At 34.2% G+C, this 25,000-nt stretch overlaps 1 protein-coding gene across 1 annotated transcript in view; it reads left to right on the forward strand.

The window, feature by feature from the left end:
- LOC135213972 (zwei Ig domain protein zig-8-like) overlaps positions 1 to 25,000 on the forward strand; it is a 241,923-nt gene that overhangs the window by 201,556 nt on the left and 15,367 nt on the right. Inside the window, exons 4-5 of the mRNA XM_064248048.1 lie at positions 3,190 to 3,400; positions 17,036 to 17,163. Coding sequence (XP_064104118.1) covers positions 3,190 to 3,400; positions 17,036 to 17,163 — 339 coding nt within the window. The remainder of the gene's footprint in view (positions 1 to 3,189; positions 3,401 to 17,035; positions 17,164 to 25,000) is intronic.

Raw genomic sequence — 25,000 nt, forward strand, 5'->3', positions numbered from 1 at the left:
AATCGAGTTAGCCAGGCGTCTCGCCCCTTCCTTTATCAGGCGTTTCTACCTATCCATCTACTTATTCCCCCTTCTCTTCTTCTCCTTCTTCTTCTCCTACTCCTCCCTTTCAAGCCTTCAGATCCAATTACCTTCCTAATTTCCAATTCTCTTCAGTAAATCAAGGCTTAATTCAACCTTCTGTTCGTCCTGTTCTCCCCTCATTCATTCTCTCTCTTTCTCTCTCTTCATTCTTTCTCCCTTCCGTCATCCACCATCACACCCTCCCAAAACCTCTTCTCCCCCAGCCCCCATTACCTCCCTTGTACCTATCAATCATTTATATTTGATAAGCGTTGCTCCGTTCACCTGAAGTACGCTGGATTCATCCTCCTGTTTAGACTTCTTATTTACTCACCTGAACGGGAGGTAGAGCTAGCTGGTGCTCTCTCTCTCTCTCTCTCTCTCTCTCTCTCTCTCTCTCTCTCTCTCTCTCTCGTTTTTTTTTCTGTAAACATCTGGCCCTCTTCCTTGTACTTGAACATGGATAGCTGATGTTGCTCTCTCTCTCTCTCTCTCTCTCTCTCTCTCTCTCTCTACTTCTTCTTTTCATTAATTTTCTCTCAGAACATCCAACCCTCTTCCTTGTGCTTGAGTTAGAGGAATATGCTTGAACATGGGTAACTGCTGTTGCTCTCTCTCTCTCTCTCTCTCTCTCTCTCTCTCTCTCTCTCTCTCTCTCATACTTCTTCTTCCTTTCATTCTTATTCTCTTTAAACATCCGCCCCTCATGCTTGTGCTTGAAGAGCACGCTTTCTTGCAATCTTGCAGGTGAACTCGGGCAGCCTGCCTTTGGTAAAAGGAGGGATACTTTTGTTTAAATTTCATTTCAAGCAGAACACTTCAGTTAAATAAAGTTCCAACGATTCTTTGGTTTAAAAGTTGGTTTAAAATTCTGCTCAGAATGTTTTTTGATAAGCAATAAGTTCAATAAATTTACATGAAATTCATTTGAAAGAAGCTTTGGGATATTAAAACAGGTTTAAAATTGTGCTTCAGAGAATTTAAAAACCATGTTGTGAAACAATTTTAGATGTTTGACAGAATCCTGACTGGACCTAATTTACAAAGAAATAGCTTTTAGTTCAGTTATAGTAAAACTTGGGTTATTTGTACTGTTTAAAACTAATTGCTAACAATTCACTTTGAATATGAATTCAGGGAAACTAACTCCAATTTACCTATTTATTTAATTTTTTTTTTTGCTTTGAGTTTTTGGTAAAAAATTAACCAAATCGTATTGATAATATTCTGATAAATCCACGTTGTTAAAATAATTCCTACCTTACCAACAACTTCTCCAATATCTTACTAAATACAGTCATTTTGTGAAGTGAAAAATAATATACATTCTGCAGAAATACTTGAAACTATTTCATTTAGACGTTAATACGAATTAAGAAACTATTACAAAGTAACCCTATTAAAAACCTTTAGGAATTAAATAATAAATACTTTCTTTCGAGTAAATTAAATGTGTCCAACATCATTTTCAAAAGTGATTAGGTCATTAATTTAAGCTGGAAAAATCCTAACAATTCAAATATAATTCAGTTCACTTCACTTAAGAGTTTATTTGTCTCTTCATGATGAGTCAGATGGAAAAATGATTAATAGGTTTATATTGAAATATTTGATAATAATATATCGTTGTTTGGATTCATACTTCACAAATATAAATATTAAAGCATTTGTTTCAGTGCATCTGAAAACCTAAATCATAGAACTACATCCTAAAATTTGCGACCAATTAAGATTAAAAAACGATAACAGATTCTTACTTTTACAGAATAGGTCATTTTCCAACTCTTTCACGAATAAATATTCACTTTATTTCTCTTCATCTGAATCTCATTCAACATCAAAGACTTGTTGAGGGGAACTCAAACCACGACATTCAGAATTCCTAGAAAATCGTCGTTGCAATTTGCAAATTTACAGGTCACAAAAGAACCTGCCCAAGACGGGGCATTTTAAATCGATGCCCTCCTTCCTCCGATATCCGATGGAAATAATAATAGACAAAGTGAAGAGAAATTGTGAGGGTTGTGAAAGTTTTGACATGACTTTCTTGGAGGGTTAATTCTTTGTGCTGTGCAGACTTTGAAAGTCTTTGGGTGGGGGGGAAGGGGTGAGATGAATGGTTAAGATGAATAAAAATAAAATGCAAAGTTACTTCCAAGTGAATTGGTTATTATATTATCTTTATATTCTCTGCTGTTTATGTGCTGTTAAAAGTGAACTTTTCATAATGTATATATACAATTACATATGATATGTCATTCGAGCTACAAATGTCCTTTAATATCTAATTCGCTCTACCTCGGAATTGATACATTTTCATATATGTAAACCGAAGGGGAATTTTTTAGATGATAATAATTTCGTCCCCTCATGGGATCGAACCACCGTCCAGCGGACAGGCACGAAATCAGGACGGCATTCGTGCCTGTCCGCTGGACGGTGGTTCGATCCATGAGGGGACGAAATTATTATCAACTAAAAAATTCCCCTTAGGTTTACACATAGGAAAATATATCAATTCCGAGGCAGAGCGAATTAGATATTAAAGGACATTTGTAGCTCGAATGATTTATATGAATCACGGTGATGTGATAATTATTCATACAGATATGTATAAATACACATAGATACATATGAATATCATACATATATGTGTGTATGTATAAACATATGTTTATATATATATATATATTATATATATATATATATATCTATATATATATATAATATATAGTATATATATATATCTGTGATATATATATATATATCTATATATATGATATATATATAATCCTATCTATATTATATCTATATATATATATATATATATATATATATATATATATATATATATACTGTGATATTATATATATATATATATATATATATATATATATCATATATGTATTATATATATATATATATATATATATATATATATATATATATATATATATATATACATATATATACAGACACATACGTATGTATAACACCTATGTAACATACATGTACATTACATACACACATACATATACATACACACACACACAACCCACCCCAAAACCCTTACCAAGGTAAACCCACACTAATTAACACCTGTCCTACTCTTCCCCCCCAACCCAGGTATCTTGGCTGCGGCACCGGGATACCCACCTCCTGACGGTGGGGAGATACACCTACACCTCAGACCAGAGGTTCCGGGCGGAGCATACCCCGGGCTCAGAAGACTGGGCACTGACTGTGGGCTTCGCCCAGGTCAGAGACTCGGGCATGTACGAGTGCCAGGTCTCGACTACCCCGCCCATGAGGCACTACATTTGGCTCAAAGTCGTGGGTGAGTAATGCCACTGCCAAGTGGCTCTTCTTTTTTGATTAAATAATTTTTATATTTATCTGATAAATATTTATTTGATAGATATATATTTCTTATTAATAAATGTCTATTTAATATATACTTATTGCATAAATATTTATTTATTATTAATAAATATCTATTTAATACATGCTTATCACATAAATATATATTTAATAAGTTTATTATTAATAAACATTTATTACATAGATATTTATTTAGTAAATATTTATTCATTATTAATAAACATTTATCTAATCAATATTTATTTATTTATTTACAAAATATTTGTTTAATAAATATTTATTCAATAAATATCTATAGAAAATAATTATTCAATAAATATTTATCAAATACATATTTACTCAATAAATGTTTATTGAGTAAATCTGTATTAAAGAAATATTTATTCAATTTATTCATTTATTGATCACACTAATAATGTATAAATTATTCAACTATTAGGATAACATTTTAATTATCTGTTAAACTAATGAATAATTAGTAGATAAATGTATTAATATATTAAATTTTGTATTCCTTCATTCACATATCTTATCAACTCACTTATTTACTTCACATAAAAAATTCCCATATCTACAAATTGAATCTCTCATCTCATTTTGGATTAGATAAGTGTACTCGACATTATAAAGTGCTATTCCATTCGTATTTGTTGTAATTTTGAGTTTTTTGAAGGGGGGAAAATTAACGTTATCATCTTATAACACACACACACACACACACACACACACACACACATATATATATATATATATGATATATATATATATATATTATATATATATATAGATATATATATATATATATATACACACATATATAAATATATATATATATATATATATTATATATATATATATATATATATATATATATATATATATATATATATAAATATATACACACACATATATAAATATATATATATACACACACACACACACACACACATATATATTATCTATATATATATATATATATATATATATATATATATATTATAATATATATATATATTATATATATGTATGTATGTATGTATGTATATATATATATTACACATATGTGTGTGTGTGTTGTAAGATGATAACATTAATTTTCCCCCATTCTAAAAACTCAAAATTACTACAAACTCTTCAAAAAAAAAAAAAACCACAAGCACCAATAACAGAAGACGAAATCATTCTCAAACGGAAAACACCTCAAGAATTCCCTTTTAACCTCCTAAGTTATTCCACGAAAGGTAAAAAAAAAAAAAAATAATAAAAAAAACTCCCATTCAGAGCAGTCAATTTAATATTCTTTCTCATCAAGTTAACAGGCGAACTCAGTAAGTACTAGGAACAAGAGTGAGCCAATTTTCCTTTCGAAGCCGGCGAGTGGTTAGACACAAGAGCTTCACTCGTAGGAATTCGGAATATGAATGAATGTATCTGGTTGATTGGCCTGTGGTGATTCTCTCTCTCTCTCTCTCTCTCTCTCTCTCTCTCTCTCTCTCTCTCTTCTGGGTGTTTTTTTTAAGTAGTTCGTGTTCTCTTAAAGACGTAACCTTTGTAAACTTTATAGACTTTGCCTAATACTTTTTTAATATTCCTCTCTCTCTCTCTCTCTCTCTTGTATGTCTGTGCGTTTGTGGATCATATTCACTAAAAGGCGTAACCATTATAGAACTTTAAATTATAGAACTTTAGCTCTCTCTCTCTCTCTCTCTCTCTCTCTCTCCCTATCTCTCTCTTCCTTTGATATATAGCTTGAATAAATTAAGAGTAAATTTTTGTTTTTCCTCTCTCTCTCTCTCTCTCTCATAAACTTAATCTTCAATATTTTCAAGGGAAGAAAATGAAAATAAATAAGTCTGAGGAAAAAGAGAGAAAAAAAAGAGAAGACGTGTCAATGACCGCTCTAGTTATACCAAGACGAATCTCCCCCCTGCCCCTAACCACCCTTAATCCCCAAGGGGAATATGAACTCCTCTCCTCCTTCCCAACCCCACCCAACACCCCCAGGTGTAGTATGTGACTCGGGCCCCCCTGCCCCCCACCCCCGGGTAGAACCCGGGGAACATCAAACCCGAAACGTAATTACAAGTTTTAGCGAGAACAAGATGGGGAAAGTTCCACGCCCTAGAAGTTATTAGCTGGACCAGGCTCTCTCTCTCTCTCTCTCTCTCTCTCTCTGAGAATTTTTTTTATTAGTCACTTGAAGGTATAGAGTTTATAAACTTGAATATTTTTCTAGATCTCTCTCTCTCTCTCTCTCTCTCTCTCTCTCTCTCTCTCTCAGATGGTTCCCTATAAATATGCTCACTATGAATGTCTCTCTGTCTCTGTCTCTGTCTCTTTCTCTCAGTAGGTACTTACTCTCTCTCTCTCCCTCTCTGTCTCTCTCTCTCTCTCTGTCTCTCTCTCTCTCTGTCTCTCTCTCTCTCTCTCTCAAATCCTGTGAGGTGGATTTTCTGGACTCTCTCAAAGCGCGTGGAAATATATCAACTGTTTGGCCACCGTTCAATTAGGGCGCTGGGACAGGCGTTTGCGTTGGCGCGATCGCCAATATAGTATATACTGGCGTTTTGGCCGCTAGCGTTTCTGAAGCGTTGGTTAATAATTATTTTCTCTCATGTGGTGGTGGTCTCCGGCTGTTTTGCTGATTTGCTGGGACGATTTCGCGCTGGGTTTTTGGACGTTTTATGCGTGCAAGCAATCAGGCAATCAGGCGGACACACACACACACACACACACACACACACACACACACACACACACATATATATATATATATATATCTATCTATATATATATATATATATATATATATATATATATATATATATATATATATATATATATATATATATATATATATACTTTTATCAAGCCTCAATGGAAATAAAATAAAATAAAAATGCAGAAGCAATAACGCATACAGAAATGCAAGTGACATTTTTAAGCTTTTTCATAATAGCCACAGGCAATCGAGCGCCAAAAAAAAAAAGAAAAAAAACGCATTCGTAAAAAAAAAAATAAAAAAAAAAATAAGAACCGCATCTGGAAAAACTCACAGTGTAAAAATATACAAGATTTAAAAAAAAAAGAAAGAATAAAGACTCAGCTCTTGAAAAAATATAACTTTTCAGAAGGAAAAAATAAAAAAAAACATACCAATTTTTTAAGAATTAAAACCCACAAACCAAAAAATTAATTACTACGAAAACTCAAAATAAAAAAGGAAAAAAAAAAAAAAAAAAAATAACTTTTCAAAAGCAAAAATTAGAACAATACAAGACTAATGCAAAAAGCAAAACCCACATAAAGAAAAATATTTAAATCACTACAAAAATCAAAAAAAAAATAAAAAAATAAAAAATGTTAATTTTTCAGAAGGAAAAAATTAAATTAAAAAACAACAAAGACTTAAACGAGAAGTAAAACCTTCATAAAGAAAAAAATGAATTGCTAAAAAAAAAAAAAAAAAACTGGCTAAGGACAACCACTGCGTAGGATCTTCATTAAGACACTCTCAGGACACACTCAGGAGTAGTAGGAGGGCAGGACGCAAGGAATCCCGTGCCCTCCTGACGTCTAGATGAATAACTGGTAAGTCGCTCTTATCTGCCTTCATGCCCCGAGGGAGATGCATTTGCATAGGACGTGATAACGTCAGGCGCGCCTCTGGTACTACGTCGTTGAAAAGGAGGGCGCCCTTGAGGATGTGGGGGGAGTGGGGGTGGGGGGTACGTGGGGGGGGCGGTAATCTGGGGAGGACACGCGGCGAAGGAATCTAAAAATGCAGGAAGGAGTGATATGGTTGTAATGCTACGCTGGATGAAGCTAATGAGGACTTAAAAGAATTTATTGATAAATAAAGCGATATGTTTACACTTTAATAGTATTGGACCTATTTTTATTACTTATTACATTACTTATTTTATTCATTTACAAAATACTCCGCATACTTATCAATAGATAAAAGGATTTTCACAAACATTAGTATTTTGTTTACTTCTTGGTATTCTAATTTTATAACCATTTCATTCATTTACTAAATAATCCACAAACAAACATTTGTACACATATGTATCACGTATGCTGTATCATTGTCCTCTTTATTATCAAAGTTAAGCAGCGTTGATTGTGGTCAGTACCTGACTGGGTGACCACACAGAAACTCCGTCAGCGCAAGAATCAAAATCATCTATACTCCTATTTCTATTTCTCTCTTACATGGAAACAGATAAATTTCTAAATTGACTCAAAGAGAATCTCAGTGAAGCAACCAGATCCCTGTAATACGTTTGGAAAAATTAATTGCTTTCAAGAGAATATTAATCGGTTTTCTGGGAGATGAGAAATGCTTGTAAATAAGTCAAGGAGTTTCTAATTCCAGAAGTGGTAAGAAAATATAATTAAAGAATAGCCAGAGGTGAGGATACAGGCGTGAAAACACAAAGAAAAGGAAAATATTATTTTATATATAATGTCTAGGAGTGTATAAATGAAAATAAGGCAATTCTCAGTTGTTAAAATAAATATAGGGGGTATAACTTTGGAATACCTACAGGACGTTTAAGAAAAGATGGAGGAGGGTCCATACCAAAATGAAAATGAAGATATAATAATACCCATGGGACTTCAAAATGAAGATGGAAGAATGCCCAAGGGAGGTAATAAAAAGAAAGAGTACCCATAGAAGATAAAAGGATGAGGGAGAATGCCCATAGGAGATCGTAATGAAGACAAGATTGCCCCTTTCGGATGAAACAGGAAGATGGAATACCCAGAGGAGATTAAAAAGGAAGATGGAATACCCATAGGAGATTAAAAGAAAAGACAGAGGAATGCCCATAATAGAACAAAAGAAGAATGAAAGAATAATACCCTTGGGAAATAAAAGTGAAGAATAAAGAATGCTAAGAGGAGATAATAACAGAATATGGAAAAATACCCAAAGGAGATATAAGCAAAAGATAGAATACCCAATAGAGATATGAAAAATACAGAAGAATACCCATACCCTCGACAGATAAAAATGCGGAATGAAAGAATGCCCAAAGAAGATAAAGACAGAATATGGAAAAATACCCAAAGGAGATATAAACAAAAGATAGAATACCCAATAGAGATAAGAAAAATACAGAAGAATACCCATACCGTTGGAAGATAAAAATGCGGAATGAAAGAATGCCCAAAGAAGATAAAGACAGAATATGCAAAAATACCCAAAGGAGATATAAACAAAAGATAGAATACCCAATAGAGATAAGAAAAATACAGAAAATACCCATACCCTAGACAAACAAAAATGGGGAATGAAAGAATGCCCATAGGGGATATTAATTACATATGAAAAAATACCCTTGGCAGATAAATGTGAAGAATGAAAAATACCCACAGGAGAATAAAACACACATACACATACACACAAACGAAATGAAATACCCATTCCCTATCCACCAAGTCAAAACGACATACCTAAGTGATAACCTGCCTACCGACACCAGGCAACGCCAGAGCACCCATCATATAATTAAACCACACCAATTCCAAGAATCCTCTGTGTAGAGACCGGAGCCCGCAGCTCAGTAATCAGAGTCCACTTCTAGATAATGCAGGACGGTCTCCATCCACGATTCCGCAGACAATCCAAATCCTATGTCTTAAAGTAATGATGCAATAGGCTCTCTCTCTCTCTCTCTCTCTCTCTCTCTCTCTCTCTCTCTCTCTGTGACGGGGCCACCATAGAGAGAGAGAGAGAGATTGGGTGGTTATGTTGGTAAAGGTTTGTATGTAAGGAGAGTGAGAGGTAGGTCTGACATTTTATATGTATAATGTATATGCATGTGTAATGTGTATATATATATATATACATATATACACACATTATATATATACATATGTATATATGTATGTCTAAATATGTATATATAAATATCTATATATGTATTTATACAGATATATGTAAAGAGAGAGAGAGAGAGAGAGAGAGAGAGAGAGAGAGAGAGAGAGAGAGAGAGAGAGAGAGAGGAACTTTTTCAGTCTTCAGGAGAGAGAAACAATTCATATATATCTATTCCTATGCCAAGAACTGTTTTTACCACCCACTACACTCTTCAGGGTTAATCTGTATTCAAGAAGGAATTACATCAAGCGTATAAAAAAAACTCTCACCCAAAAATGTGTAAAATATAATAAAAAATAGAATTTTAAAAATCCGGAAAGAATTCACCAAGAACTGAAGAACAAGAACAGACTAGTAAAAAATGGTTCGGCGCAAACAAGTTTTTCTGTACAGCGTATAATCAGGGCCACCAAAAATAGATCTATCTTTCGGTGGTCTCGGTATAATGCTGCATGAGCCACGGCCCATGAAACTTTCACCACCGCCCGGTTAACTTTCACCTTTAGTTAAAAATAAATAAGATAAAACTAGAGTCTAGAAGGCTGTAATTTGGTGTTTGATGATCAACATACCAATTTACAGCCCTTCAGCCTCAGTAGTTTTTAAGATCTTAGGGCGGACAGAAACAAGTGTGGACAGAAAAGTGCGGACGGACACACGAAGCCATCTCAGTAGTTTACTTTTACACCAAAATAAAAACTAGGAAAAACGATATTTTTCTAATCTGAGCATCATTTATGATTCATCATCATAGTCTAAACCTTCATCCGAGTATTCCAAGCGAGGTCAGCTGAATTCTATCATTCCAAGCGAGGTCAGCTGAATTCATATATTCGACTTGAGCAGCCTTTTGACCCGGCAACGGGAGGTCACTCAATCCACGGGAAATGGTTTTGTATACGAGTGCTGACTCATTCATGTGACACTGTCATTCCTACTAGCGATTCAGGACCCAGTCAGGTGCCCTCGAGTGGGTGTCAGAGTTACCAAAATAAAACAAAACAAGAATACATCAGTATTTCTATGTATGGACAAAAACTATGAATATTTGGTTGATTAATTTGTAAATTCTGATTTTGATCATTTTTGTAGCAGGTCAATAATTTAATCATTCTTTTAAGCAAATATATTTTAAGATTTGTATCTACTGACAATATATTTCCAGGTTCCCATATACCGATAAATACACTCAACATGATTATGAAGAAATGACATTTTTTATTCAGTTGACAAAAAAAGTTAATTTTTTTTACTCCATACAATCTGACAAATAGGCTTATGATGGATATATATACATATATACATATAAATACTTATATATGCATGCATATACACATATTTATGTGTATATATATAATATAATATATATATATATATATATATAATATATATATATATATATATATATATATATATATATATATATATATATATACATATATATATATATATATATATATAATATATATAATATATATAATATAATATATATAATATATATATGTAATTTATATTTATATATATATATATATATATATATATATATATATATATATATATATATACATATATATATATATATATATATATATATATATATATATATATATATATATATATTATATATATATATATATATTTAATATTTTTGTGGACTTGAAAAACAAAATCTATACGTTTGTTTTATACACAGCTGTCGACCTTAGCTTATCACAAACAAAATAAACGCCTCTACCTAAATCGGATGACAGTTGATTTAATAATCGGTATATAGAAAATATTTGTCAATCCTTCTTTTGACCCAAATATGTTAATGAGATTGTCCCGAGACAATTTGCATACAGGCCACACCCTCCCCCCCCCCTCCCCCCACCACCCCATACCTCTCCCCCTCCCACCCACGCGAATGTTGCAAGTGAAGGATATGCATTTATAGACATTGGGAAAGGTCAAAAGTCAGCGTTTGTTTTGGGAAAAATTACTTTTGAGAAAATAAACGAAAAATTGAGAGAGTTCTTGTGATATATATATATATATATATATATATATATATATATATATATATATATATATATATATATATATATATATATATATATAAAGTTTGTGTACATATAATATATACATCTGTATGTTATATATTATATATTATCCATATATATACATAAAAAGTATATATATATATATATATATATATATATATATATATATATATATATATATATATAGTATCTCAAGTATAATACCTTGTTATTCTATATATTTATAGGGGACGTTTTTCTCTGTATATATGTAAATCAATCTAAAACACTTCTTATATATGTATATATATATATATATATATATATATATATATATATATATATATATATATATATAATATACTATATATATATATATATATATATATATATATATATATATATATATATATATATATATATATTTATGATTAATTAATCACAACAACATTTTATACAAACTTCCAGCTCATAGCTGTCATAAAATTGAAATACACATTCCATAAGTGCTGCATTTAATTAGAATACAATTCCTCGCCGAGGAATTTAAATAAAAAGAATTTTAAAAGTTGAAGTTTGGTAGAAAAAAACTTTAAAAGTCAGAATTCCCAACATTAAGTTCACCAGACACTCCCTGGCTGCCGACGGACGGAATTTGAATAAATCAGCTCATAGGGGAATATTTGCCGAGTTGTATTTCAGAGCTCGGATATGGAAATGAAACGGCTGCCAGACAGCAGGAATATTTTTGCACACGAGGTTTTGTAGGGTAATATAAACACAGTTTGTTAAGGGCTGTGTGTGTTATACTGTTTGGGACAGGTTAGGTTGTGATAGGTTTTTATAATTTTTCTTATTTGAGGATGACTTGTAAGATCATTTTTATGTTATGATGAGACTGGGCGACAGTGAGGGAAAAGAGTGAGTTTATATATATATATATATATATATATATATATATATATATATATATATATATCTATATATATTATATGTCATATCTATATATATATATATATATAATATATATATTATATATATATATATATATATATATATATATATATTATATATATATATAAATATATATATATGTATATAATATATATATATATATATATAATATATATATATATATCTATATATATATATGTATATCTATATTATATATATATAATATATATATAGTATATTCTATATCATATATATATATATCTATATATATATATATATATATATATATATATATTATTTTTATATACAGGTATTCTGATTTCATTCTGTTTCCGACATTGCTGCCTATAATAGCGTGACTCATTCCAACAGACTTTTACGCAAGGTTAAATAACCTAATAGATAATAGCGCATGGAATAATCTTGAACAACGACAAAGTTTTAAAGTTTGTTTAAACTTATCCAACACCCCCCTTACTGTAAATCAACATTTGAGTTTTAAATTTAGGCTTATCCTTTGCCCTAATGCCAGACCGCAAAAACAAACCTTTAGACTTCATAGTGGCTTTTGATAAATTCATATCTGACAAAAACTACAGCCGTGAAGAGATATGTTTAAAAGGAGTGTTACTAAATGCTTTAACTGACCTTCATAAGAAATATCCTGTTCCCCGCAGATTCATGATAGCCATCCACTCGCTAAAAAAGTTAGATGTTAATAATAAGTAGATCCGACAAAGACGCAAAATTGTAATAATGGACAAAGACTTCTACCTCGACAAATCAAACCAGTCCTTAGCGACACAAATACTTACGAAAAACTGACGAAAAAACATCCCCTCCAGAACGTTCCCACAGAATTTTTTTCGGAAGTAAGATTAATTGGCCAAGACAAAAAGAGTATTGAACTATTAGAGAAATTTAAAGTAATTAATCCTAAATTACCCTACTTTTATGGTCTTCCCAAAACTCACAAAGACAATCCTTCCATTCAGACCCATCGTTTCATTCGCCGGAGCTTTCAATTACAAAATTTCTAAATGGTTAGCTGGCCTCCTTTCTCCTTTTTCTTAGGCACTTTTTTCTCCCAGTCACATCAAACAAGTTCGGAAGGGAACTTTTGTCATTAAATCCAAATTCAGAGAAGGCACATATACCACTTCACAAAATAAAAACTTTTAAGCCTTGACGTAGACCTCCCTATTCGCACAAAAGTACCAGTACAGGAGTTCTTCAGTTTTTAAGGGAAAAATTATCCCCCTATTCAGATCATTTCCTTTGGCACTTGACAAAATAATTAAAGTTAGTTGAATTATGTCCATCTAATAACGTATTTTCATTCGGGGAATCATTCTACAAGCAAAAATTCGGGTGTAGTAGTATGGGGTAGTCCTTTAAGTCCTATTTTAGCCAATCTGTACATGGAATACTTTGAAACTACAGTAATAAATGCAATAAAACCCAAAAACATGCTGTGGATGAGATACGTGGATGACCATACTAACATTTTTTGGGATAATAAGTGTGTAATTTTAATGAATTCCTCTCAAAATTAAAACGCATTAGTGCCTCAGCATCAAATTTAAAGTTGAATGGGAAACAGGACAACAAAATTCCTTTTCTTGATGTTTTAATAATCAGAGACACGACAGAATACAAATTTACCATATACAGAAAACCAACCAAGTTCTCACTTTTCATATATTCACGATACTTTAGCTATCATGACAATACTATCAAGATAGGTCTAGCCAGCAACTATTCCTAAGAGCCTTACGAATTTGTTCCCCAGATTTCCTGGAAAAAGAATTTGAACTAATTCGCAAGCAACTTTCATCTTTAAAGTATCCTGACCATATAATTGAGAAAGCAATTCAAAAACAGCAAACGTATTTTCTACCGACCCCCTAAAGACAAGACCAGAGACACCCAACAATAAAATAAAAATTCCCCACCTGGAGACGATTAAGAGAGTAACTCACACCTTGGGAAATCCAAACCCTTTTGCATTTACCTACCCAAATACCTTAGCCAAATCCCTGATTAACGTCCAACAAAAGACATCGCCCAAAGACTCTGGGGTATATGAGATCCCATGCCAGGACTGTGACCAATCTTACATCGGATTTACAGGTAAATCACTTCCCCAGAGATTAATACAACACAAACGGTCAGTTAGGTATGGACAACAGAACTCGGCTATTTTCAATCATATATATGAACATAACCATAGAATAAAATCTGGAATATGTCACGTGTAATTTATAGCAGCAACTGCCGGTACAAGAGTCAAATGATGGAATCGGCCTTAATAAAAGAGAAGCAGGTAATGGACATCTCAAAAGGGGAATTTGGACATCAGACATCGTCGACGCAGTGTTCATTCAACCAACGCTTAAGAAGATTAAAGGAAGATTATCAGCGGGAGGTGACCTAAATTGGCTTACTTGTGGACGAATCTCCCGGTTGGTACAACCACCTTTTTCTGTAAAAACTTTTCTCATTCATATACCTGAAGAGAGAGACAGCAGTCTCTGAAATATAGTACTTTTTTTTCTCTCTACATTTTGGTGTTTTTATGGGCTCCTTTTATTAGATGGAATTCTGTGTTACAGAACACTTTTACCAGTCATATATATATATATATATATATATATATATATATATATATATATACTATATATATATATATATATATGTACATACATATACACTATATATGAAGAGGAAGAGGGTGAGAGTGTGTGTGTGTGTGTACTCATGAATATCATTAAAAAAAAAAAAATTACCCCATCGCAGCGGCGCCACTCCATTTCCGACGAAAGTAGCAGCGAAGAGAAATCGTGTTCATGAAGGGCGCCGGAGAAAGATTCCTGACTGATGATGTTCGAAACTTTGTATAATTAGTCATACGGTTTTTCTTCCCCTTTCCAGAGCATAATACAATATTTAATCATCTCAAAGTAGGTATAGTTCGTGAGGCCTCTTTTCTTATGCGCCCGGTAATTTGCAAATCCCCACGCGTGGGAGTATGTGTGTATGAACTTATACCTCACATATACGTATGTATGCATACATACACAAATATATAAATTTGTATTATGTACATAATATAGATATAATATATATATAATATATATAATATATATATATATGTATATATATATATACATATATATATTTATGTTTTATATATATGTATATATATACATATATATAAGGTTTTCAGTACATACATATAGATATACATGCGTATATATATAAATATAAATATTTATAAGGATATATTATACATAAATACAAACATATATATTTTGTGTGCGTAAATAAAATATCTTATAAGTTTATAATAAATATCAAACAGTTTACCTCTAAATTCGTCTCATCAAACAAATATCTACATTTAAAAAGTTTACTTAACAATCCATAATAAGAGAAACCAAACATCTATGAAAATTAAACAGATTGTTGATAAAACCCTCAATTCAAGTCTATAACTTTTAAAAATAATCTAACGGAACATAACTCTTTACTGAGCCTTCCTCAAATTACCAAAACCTGACCCACAGATCACACGCCTCCCCCACCCCACCTCCCCTAAAAAATACATTTTCACCCCCCCCCCCCCCCTACGTAAAAAATTTGCCTTGCTACCATCCTCCAAAAATTGAAAATGAATTTTCACCCCATCATCCCCCTCCCCAATATATATATATATATATATATATATATATATCTATATATTATATATATATATATAATATATATATATATCTATATATATTATATATATATAAAAAATTTCATGCTACCATCCCCCATAAAAAAATTTAAAATAAATTTTGACCCCACCAACCCCTCCCCCAGTATGAAAATTGTTCATGCTACCATCCCCAAAAATTTTTAAATAAACCCCCCCCCCCCCCACAATCTCCCTCCCACAGTATGAAAAATTTTCTTTTCAAGCTACCACACCAAAATTAAATATTCTCACCCCACCATCGCCCTCCCCAATTACAAAAATGGTTTCACCACACCATCCCCTGTCTCAAAAATTAAATATAAATTTTCACCCCACCACCCCCCGGGTCCCCCGGCCCCCAAAAATTTAAAATAATAAATTTCCGCATCATCATCCCGCGCCTCCACCCCCCAAGAATGAAAGAAAAATAAATTCTCACATAATCATGAACTTTCTGAGGAGACGAAAAGGGAAAATGTTATCTTTATCATGTACAGGGCCAGGCTGGGGAATCAGAGAAGCACGCAACCAAGATTTATCACCTCCGAAATTGAGGCAATGCATCTTCAGTATGCAGGGAGGATGTAAATCTTCTCTCTCTCTCTCTCTCTCTCCTCTCTCTCTCTCTCTCTCATACACACTTTTTGGAGTCTTAGTTGCTATTATATATATATATATATATATATATATATATATATATATATATATATATATATATATATATATACTATATATATATACACACACACACACACACACACACATATATATATAAATATATATATATATATATATATATATATCTTATACTATATATTATCTATATATATGAGACTAAAAAACTAATACAAAATTAATACAAGACACTTCACTATCCTCCAAACAATTAAAATATCTTAGAATAAAAAAATTCATTAGCGCTATACCACCTTTATCTCCACAGAATATGAGATTAATATTCCCGTTCTAATATCTTTGCAGAGCCCCAGACAGTTATATATGGAGGACCAGACGTATACATCAACAGGGGTAGCAATATCAACCTCACCTGCGTGGTTGATTACACACCTGAACCTCCCACCTACGTCATCTGGAAACACAATGATAAGGTGAGTTTAGAAAAAACCTTTGATTAAAATTATTTGTGAGTTTTTTTTTTTTTTTTTTTACCGTTTAAGGAAATTGTGCTTCAATGCTCAGAAGTCATAAAAATCTTCATTGTTTTTTAACTTTTATATATAAAGAAAACTTTTGGGTCAAATGTAAAAGATTTTCGTCTTTTTTGGAACTTTTATGAAAAACCTTTTGGGTCAGTTTTATTTCTGATAATTTTCAAATCGTGCACGGAAATTTGGCTTCAACAAACAACACAAAAGTTAGCTAAAAAAAATCCAGCATTCTTACAACTTTTACTTATCCGCAAAAATCAATCAAAGAAACAAACCTTTCAATATTTTTTTCAGTAGATATCTTTCATCAAAGCCTTCTGTTTTTTTTTTTTTTCAACCGTTTACCAAAATTTGGCTTAAATTTTTCACCATTTATGTCAATTTTACTTACAAGCGCCAAACCCAGATATGAAAATCTTTCATGATTTTTGTGGAGATGGTTATTTTCAATGATTACTCGATTGTCAGTCTGTAATTACGGGAAGATAGTTCCATTTTATATATATGTATATATTTTTTTTTAGCTTGAGGAATGTTACTGATACGACTTCAAATTAGTAGCTAAAGCCAAAGATTCGTTCCTATAACAACTAGAATCACCAAGATTCTTCCTTCAGTTTTTTTCTTTCTCTGTAAAAGGATGAAAAAAACTTCGCATGGCAGATTGAAACACAACATTATAATTCACCTTCACCTTCACCTCTTTTTAATAAGAGAAAAACCTAGTTTTTTTTTATATAGCTTTTAGTAAGAAGTGTTTTAGATTGATTTACATATATACAGAGAAAAACGTCCCCTATAAATATAGAATAACAAGGTATTATACTTGAGATATGTTGTGAATTGTAACATCCAAAAAAACATATTTCATCACAGGCTATAAAAAATAAATCATAGTTTATTAGTTAAAATTAAGATGAAAAGCGAGACCTTTGACCAAAGGTCTGGGTCTCCCGCAGTGCCTAAAAAATAAAAAAATAAAATAAAGAAATAGAAATGGTTGCCTTTTTACAAATACCAATTAAAAACAACGAAACAAAACAATCAACGAGTAAACAACATTGGCAAACGAGATGGTTAGTTAAAACTGTATAATTACAAAAAACATGTTTTTAAACTGATTGCAGGAAAAATGTAATTGAATTTCGTTATTTTTTTTTACAGTGTTTGGCCTCTTACAAGAGGCAGATATTGTTTTCACCCATTCAGATGTTGAGAGATCACTGTGTATATATATATATTATATATATATATATATATATATATATATATATATATATTTAGGCCGTACATAATATATATATATATATATATATATATATAATATATATATATATATATATATATATATATACATGCGTACATACACAAACAGATCAAACAGATCATCCCGACTCAGCATTACTTTGAAACGGGAGATGAGGACTGCCTCTCCCCCACCCCCCAACCACCTGCACACAAACCCCCACCCCACGGCCCCAGCACCCCAGAACCTTCTGACGAAGCAAAAAAAAAAAAAAAAAAAAAAAAAAAAAACAAACAAAAAAAATCTCTTATTCCCTTCGAGCAGCATCCGACATCCGTCCTGATTGGGAGTAAGATCAGCATCGTTTCAGTTGACGAAAAATGACGTCGCTTTGAATTCGGTCGTGAAAAAGACAGTTCTTTTTTTTCACGGGTATTTAAAAGCGTTTTGTGTTTCTCTCTCTCTCTCTCTCTCTCTCTTCTCTCTCTCTCTCTCTCTCTCTCCCTAAGTGATTACGAATTTGTAAGCATGAACTCAGGAGAAGAGAGAGAGAAAGAGAGAGGTGTTAGCAACTCTGGAGGGACAGTGAGAAAGAGAGAGACAGAGAGAGACAGAGAGAGAAATGTAGAGCAATAGACAGGCAGAAAAATCTTCGCCCGAGAGAGAGAGAGAGAGAGAGAGTAAACTGCAGGAAACGTTCACATAATTTCCTCCCACCCTACTTGATCAGAAGCAGAATTTTGTGCTCCCAATAAGAGAGAGAGAGAGTGAGAGAGGGGGTAATTAGTTAATGACAACGACCCTTTGATTAGGCTAATGCCCCGTAAGGTATAATTAGGCAATTAGACGATAATGATCATGCAAAGGCTTTGCAGTTTGCATGATCAGTCCACTTGCCCGCATCAAGCGTTGTACAATTATTAAAGGTCACTCGTAGTGAGATATTTCTTGTTCTTTTTTTTTGCTTTTGTTATTAACTCGTAACTCTGTTATTAACAGGTTTATTCCCAAGATAACTTCCCAATAGTTGTTATTAAGAGTTTTGCAATTATTAAAGGTCCTTTGTAATTAGATATTTTTTATTCAATTTTATATTTTTATTTTTATTTTTATTTATTTATTTTTTTCTCTTGTTACTGACTCGTGAATATGTTATTAATAGTATTATTTGGAAATATCTTAACGATCGTTATTAAGTTTTTTTTTTTGCTCTTGTTATTGCCTCGTAACTCTAATAATAATAATAATAATAATAATAATAATAATAATAATAATAATAATAATAATAATAATAATAATAAAAAGCCCTCCACTGGAGCCTGTGCAAAAACATCAGCTACCTTGCAGTAATAAGTGGTACGAGCACCAACCTGAAGGAGTGATAGAAAACGATCACGCAAAGATCCTCTGGGACTATGGTATCAGAACGGATAGGGTGATACGTGCAAACAGACCAGACGTGACGTTGATTGACAAGGTCAGAAGAAAGTATCACTCAGTTGATGTCGCAATACCATGTGACACCAGAGTGAAGAGAAAGAGAGGGAAAAATTGGATAAGTATCAAGATCTGAAAATAGAAATAAGAAGGATATGGATATGCCAGTGGAAATCGTACCCATAATCATAGGAGCACTAGGCACGATCCAAGATCCCTGAAAAGGAATCTAGAAAAAACTAGAGGCTGAAGTAGCTCCGGGCCTCAATGCAGAAGAGTGTGATCCTAGAAACGGCACACATAGTAAGAAGAGTGATGGACTCCTAAGGAGGCAGGATGCAACAACCCGGAACCCCACACTATAAATACCATCCAGTCGAATTGGAGGACTGTGATAGAGCAAAAAAAAAAAAAAAAAAAAAAAAATAATAATCATATGTGGCGCCGTGGCAGAGTGGGTTAGGTCGTCAATTGACTGGTTAAGCAACATTGGGGCTGGTCAGTCGTTGGATCTCCTCCCGTTGATTCCTTGGGAAAGGATCTTTACCATAATTTCCTCAGTCTACTCAGCTGTAAATGAGTACCTATTCCTGATGGGGTAGGGTCCAGCTATGGGTTAAATAGCAAAACTCAGCAATGATGAAAAGAAATGAAGAATTAAACGACAACGACGTAAATGGAACCTCTGGCAACAGAGGAGCTTCGTCCGGCAGCCAGGTATTCAGCCCAATTGAAGGGGAGGACGGTCAGGTACTTGGAGGTCGTCATCCAGCAACTGACCACCACAACGACACTAACCAACAACCAGAGACTGGAGCTACAGAGGCAAACCAGAGGAAGAAATGGACGAGAGAAGAAAATAAGGAAATATGGAGATGCTACATCAGAAGCAACCCGACGGAGAGAGGATATAGAAGAAGGTTGGTCAACATCTGGAATGAGAGGAATAACACCCCCCAAACAGAGCAGAGGCTGGCAGACCAAGTAAGGAACATAAAGAAAAAGAACTGGCTCTCCCCAACAGAAAGAGAGGAACTGGAAAGGGAAATGACGCACGGCAACGAATTACAAGATGAACTGAGAGACGATGCCACAGAAGACGACAGGGATGATGAGGTATCAAACAACGACACAAGAAGAAACACTGACGAAGTAACAGACAGGACGGAATGGGTAGAAAAGATCAGACAATGGATGGAGCCAGATACAGAGAGAACAAAGATCCCCTCCATGAAAGCCTACAACACCAAGAAATTAAGGGAGAAAACAAGTGAGGTCAATGAAATAATGAGACTAATACACACCACCAATATCACAGAAACAAAACTTGACATATGCAGGAGCAAGACTAGTAGCAGAACTGATGGGGACACGAACACCAACACCACCAGCACAACCAACCCAACAGAAACCAAAACAGCAACCGCCTTGGAAAAGGCGCCTGGCAAAGCAAATCATGGTGATGAGATCTGACTTGAGTAAACTGAAAGAGATGGCAGGAAAAAGGCTAAGAAGCAAGAAAACAAGGGAGGAACTAAACGAGAAATACAAAGTACACGAGAGGGGACTAAACAACACAATAGAAGATGTAAAACAGAGGCTTAAGGCCAAAGCACATAAGATCCAATGATACATGAACAGGAATAAGGGATACCAACAGAACAAACTATTTGGAACCAACCAGAAAAGACTATACAGCCAACTAAGATGGGAAGACAGCCACCAAGAAATTCCTGAAGCCGAACCAAGTAAGAGACTCTGAGAAAACATATGGAGCAATCCGGTATCACACAACAAACATGCAACATGGCTCCAGGAAGTGAAGGCAGAAGAAACAGGGAGAATAAAACAAAGATTCACTGACATCACGACAGACACAGTCAGACACCAACTAAAGAAAATGCCCAACTGGAAAGCCTCAGGTCCCGATGAAGTCCACGGATACTGGCTCAAAAACTTCAAGGCCCTACACCCACGAATAGCAGAACAACAAGACTATACAGCCAACTAAGAGGGGAAGACAGCCATCAAGAAATTCCTGAAGCCGAACCAAGTAAGAGACTGGGAAAACATATGGAGCAATCCGGTATCACACAACAAACATGCAACATGGGTCCAGGAAGTGAAGGCAGAAGAAACAGGAGAATAAAATAAAAACAAAGATTCGCTGACATCACGACAGACACAGTCAGACACCAACTAAAGAAAATGCCCAACTGGAAAGCCCCAGGTCCCGATGAAGTCCACGGATACTGGCTCAAAAAAAAAAAAAAAAAAAAAACTTCAAGGCCCTACACCCACGAATAGCAGAACAACTCCAGCATTGTATCACAAATCACCATGCGCCCAAATGGATGACCACAGGAAGAACATCCTTAGTCCAGAAAGACAAGAGTAAGGGAAATATAGCCAGTAACTACAGGCCTATCACCTGCCTACCCATAATGTGGAAGTTACTAACAGGTATCATCAGCGAAAGGCTATACAACTACCTAGAGGATACAAACACCATCCCCCACCAACAGAAAGACTGCAGAAGGAAATGTAGGGGCACAAAAGACCAGCTTCTGATAGACAAAATGGTAATGAAGAACAGTAAGAGAAGGAAAACCAACCTAAGCATGGCATGGATAGACTATAAGAAAGCCTTCGACATGATACCACACACATGGCTAATAGAATGCCTGAAAATATATGGGGAAGAGGAAAACACCATTAGCTTCCTCAAAAATACAATGCGCAACTGGAATACAATACTTACAAGCTCTGGAACAAGACTAGCAGAGGTTAATATCAGAAGAGGGATCTTCCAGGGCGACTCACTGTCCCCACTACTCTTCGTAGTAGCCATGATTCCCATGACAAAAGTAATGCAGAAGATGGATGCTGGGTACCAACTCAAGAAAAGAGGCAACAGAATTAACCATCTGATGTTCATGGACGTATGGTAAGAGCATCAAGGAAATAGATACCCTAATCCAGACTGTAAGGATTGTATCTGGGGACATCAGGATGGAGTTTGGAATAGAAAAATGTGCCTTAGTCACCATACAAAAGGGCAAAGTAACGAGGACGGAAGGGATAAAGCTAACAGATGGGAGCAACATCAAACACATAGATGAGACGGGATACAAATACCTGGGAATATTGGAAGAAGGGGATATAAAACACCAAGAGATGAAGGACACGATCAGGAAAGAATATATGCAGAGACTCAAGGCGATACTCAAGTCTAAACTCAACGCTGGAAATATGATAAAAGCCATAAACACATGGGCAGTGCCAGTAATCAGATACAGTGCAGGAATAGTGGAATGGACGAAGGCAGAACTCCACAACACAGACCAGAAAACTAGGAAACATATGACAATACACAAAGCACTACACCCAAGAGCAAATACGGACAGACTATACATAACACGAAAGGAAGGAGGGAGAGGACTACTAAGCATAGAGGGCTGCGTCAACATCGAAAACAGAGCACTGGGGCAATATCTGAAAACCAGTGAAGACGAGTGGCTCAAGAGTGCATGGGAAGAAGGACTGATAAAAGTAGACGAAGACCCACAAATATACAGAGACAGGAGAATGACAAACAGAACAGAGGAATGACACAACAAACCAATGCACGGACAATACATGAGACAGACTAAAGAACTGGCCAGCGATGACACATGGCAATGGTTACAAAGGGGAGAGCTCAAGAAGGAAACTGAAGGAATGATAACAGCGGCACAAGATCAGGCCCTAAGAACCAGATATTATCCAAAAAGAAGAACGATAGACGGAAATAACATCTCACATATGCAGGAAGTGCAATACGAAAAATGAAACCATAAACCACATAGCAAGCGAATGTCCGGCACTTGCACAGAACCAGTACAAAAAGAGGCATGATTCAGTGGCAAAAGCCCTCCACTGGAGCCTGTGCAAGAAACACCAGCTACCTTGCAGTAATAATTGGTACGAGCACCAACCTGAAGGAGTGATAGAAAACGATCAGACAAACAGATAGGGTGATACGTGCAAATAAACCAGACGTGACGTTGATTGACAAAATCAAGAAAAAAGTATCACTCATTGATGTCCCAATACCATAGGACACCAGAGTTGAAGAGAAAGAAAGGGAAAAAATGGATAAGTATCAAGACCTGAAAATAGAAATAAGAAGGATATGGGATATGCCACTGGAAATTGTCCCCATAATCATAGGAACACTAGGCACAATCCCAAGATCCCTGAAAAGGAATCTGGAAAAACTAGAGGCCGAAGTAGCTCCAGGACTCATGCAGAAGAGTGTGATCCTAGAAACGGCGCACATAGTAAGAAGAGTGATGGACTCCTAAGGAGGCAGGATGCAACCCGGAACCCCACGCTATAAATACCACCCAGTCGAATTGGAGGACTGTGATAAACCCCACCCCCCCACAAAAAAAAAAGAAAAAATAATAATAATTGGTATATTCATATAAACCGTACAAAGAATATGAGAGTTAAAAGTAAAGAGAGAGAGAGAGAGAGATGATGTGGTATAGTATAATAATAATAATAATAATAATAATAATAAAAATAATAATAATAATAATAATAATAATAATTGGTATGTTCATATATAGCGTCAAAAGAATATGAGAGAGAGAGAGAGAGAGAGAGAGAGAGAGAGAGAGAGAGAGAGAGAGAGAGAGAGAGATCACAGTTACAGATGTGGTATCCTTTTCAGGATGATAAAAAGTAAGTATATCTTAGTTTTACCAGACCACTGAGCTGATTAACAGCTCTCCTAGGGCTGGCCCGAAGGATTAGATATTTTTACGTGTCTAGGAACCAATTGGTTGCCTAGCAACGGGACCTACAGCTTACTGTGGAATCCGAGCCACGTTATATCGAGAAATGAATTTCTATCACCAGAGATAAATTCCTCTGATTCCGCGTTGGCCGAGTCGAGGATCGAACTTCGGACCACCGGATTAGTAGCCGAGCGCGAAATCCACACGGCCAACGTGGAACTTTTCAGGATGATAATAATAATAATAATATTAATAATGATATAAAAATAATAATAAGTGATATATTCAAATATGCCGTCTTAAGAGC

Source organism: Macrobrachium nipponense, chromosome 43 (assembly GCF_015104395.2).
Source record: "Macrobrachium nipponense isolate FS-2020 chromosome 43, ASM1510439v2, whole genome shotgun sequence".
NCBI lineage: Eukaryota > Metazoa > Arthropoda > Malacostraca > Decapoda > Palaemonidae > Macrobrachium > Macrobrachium nipponense.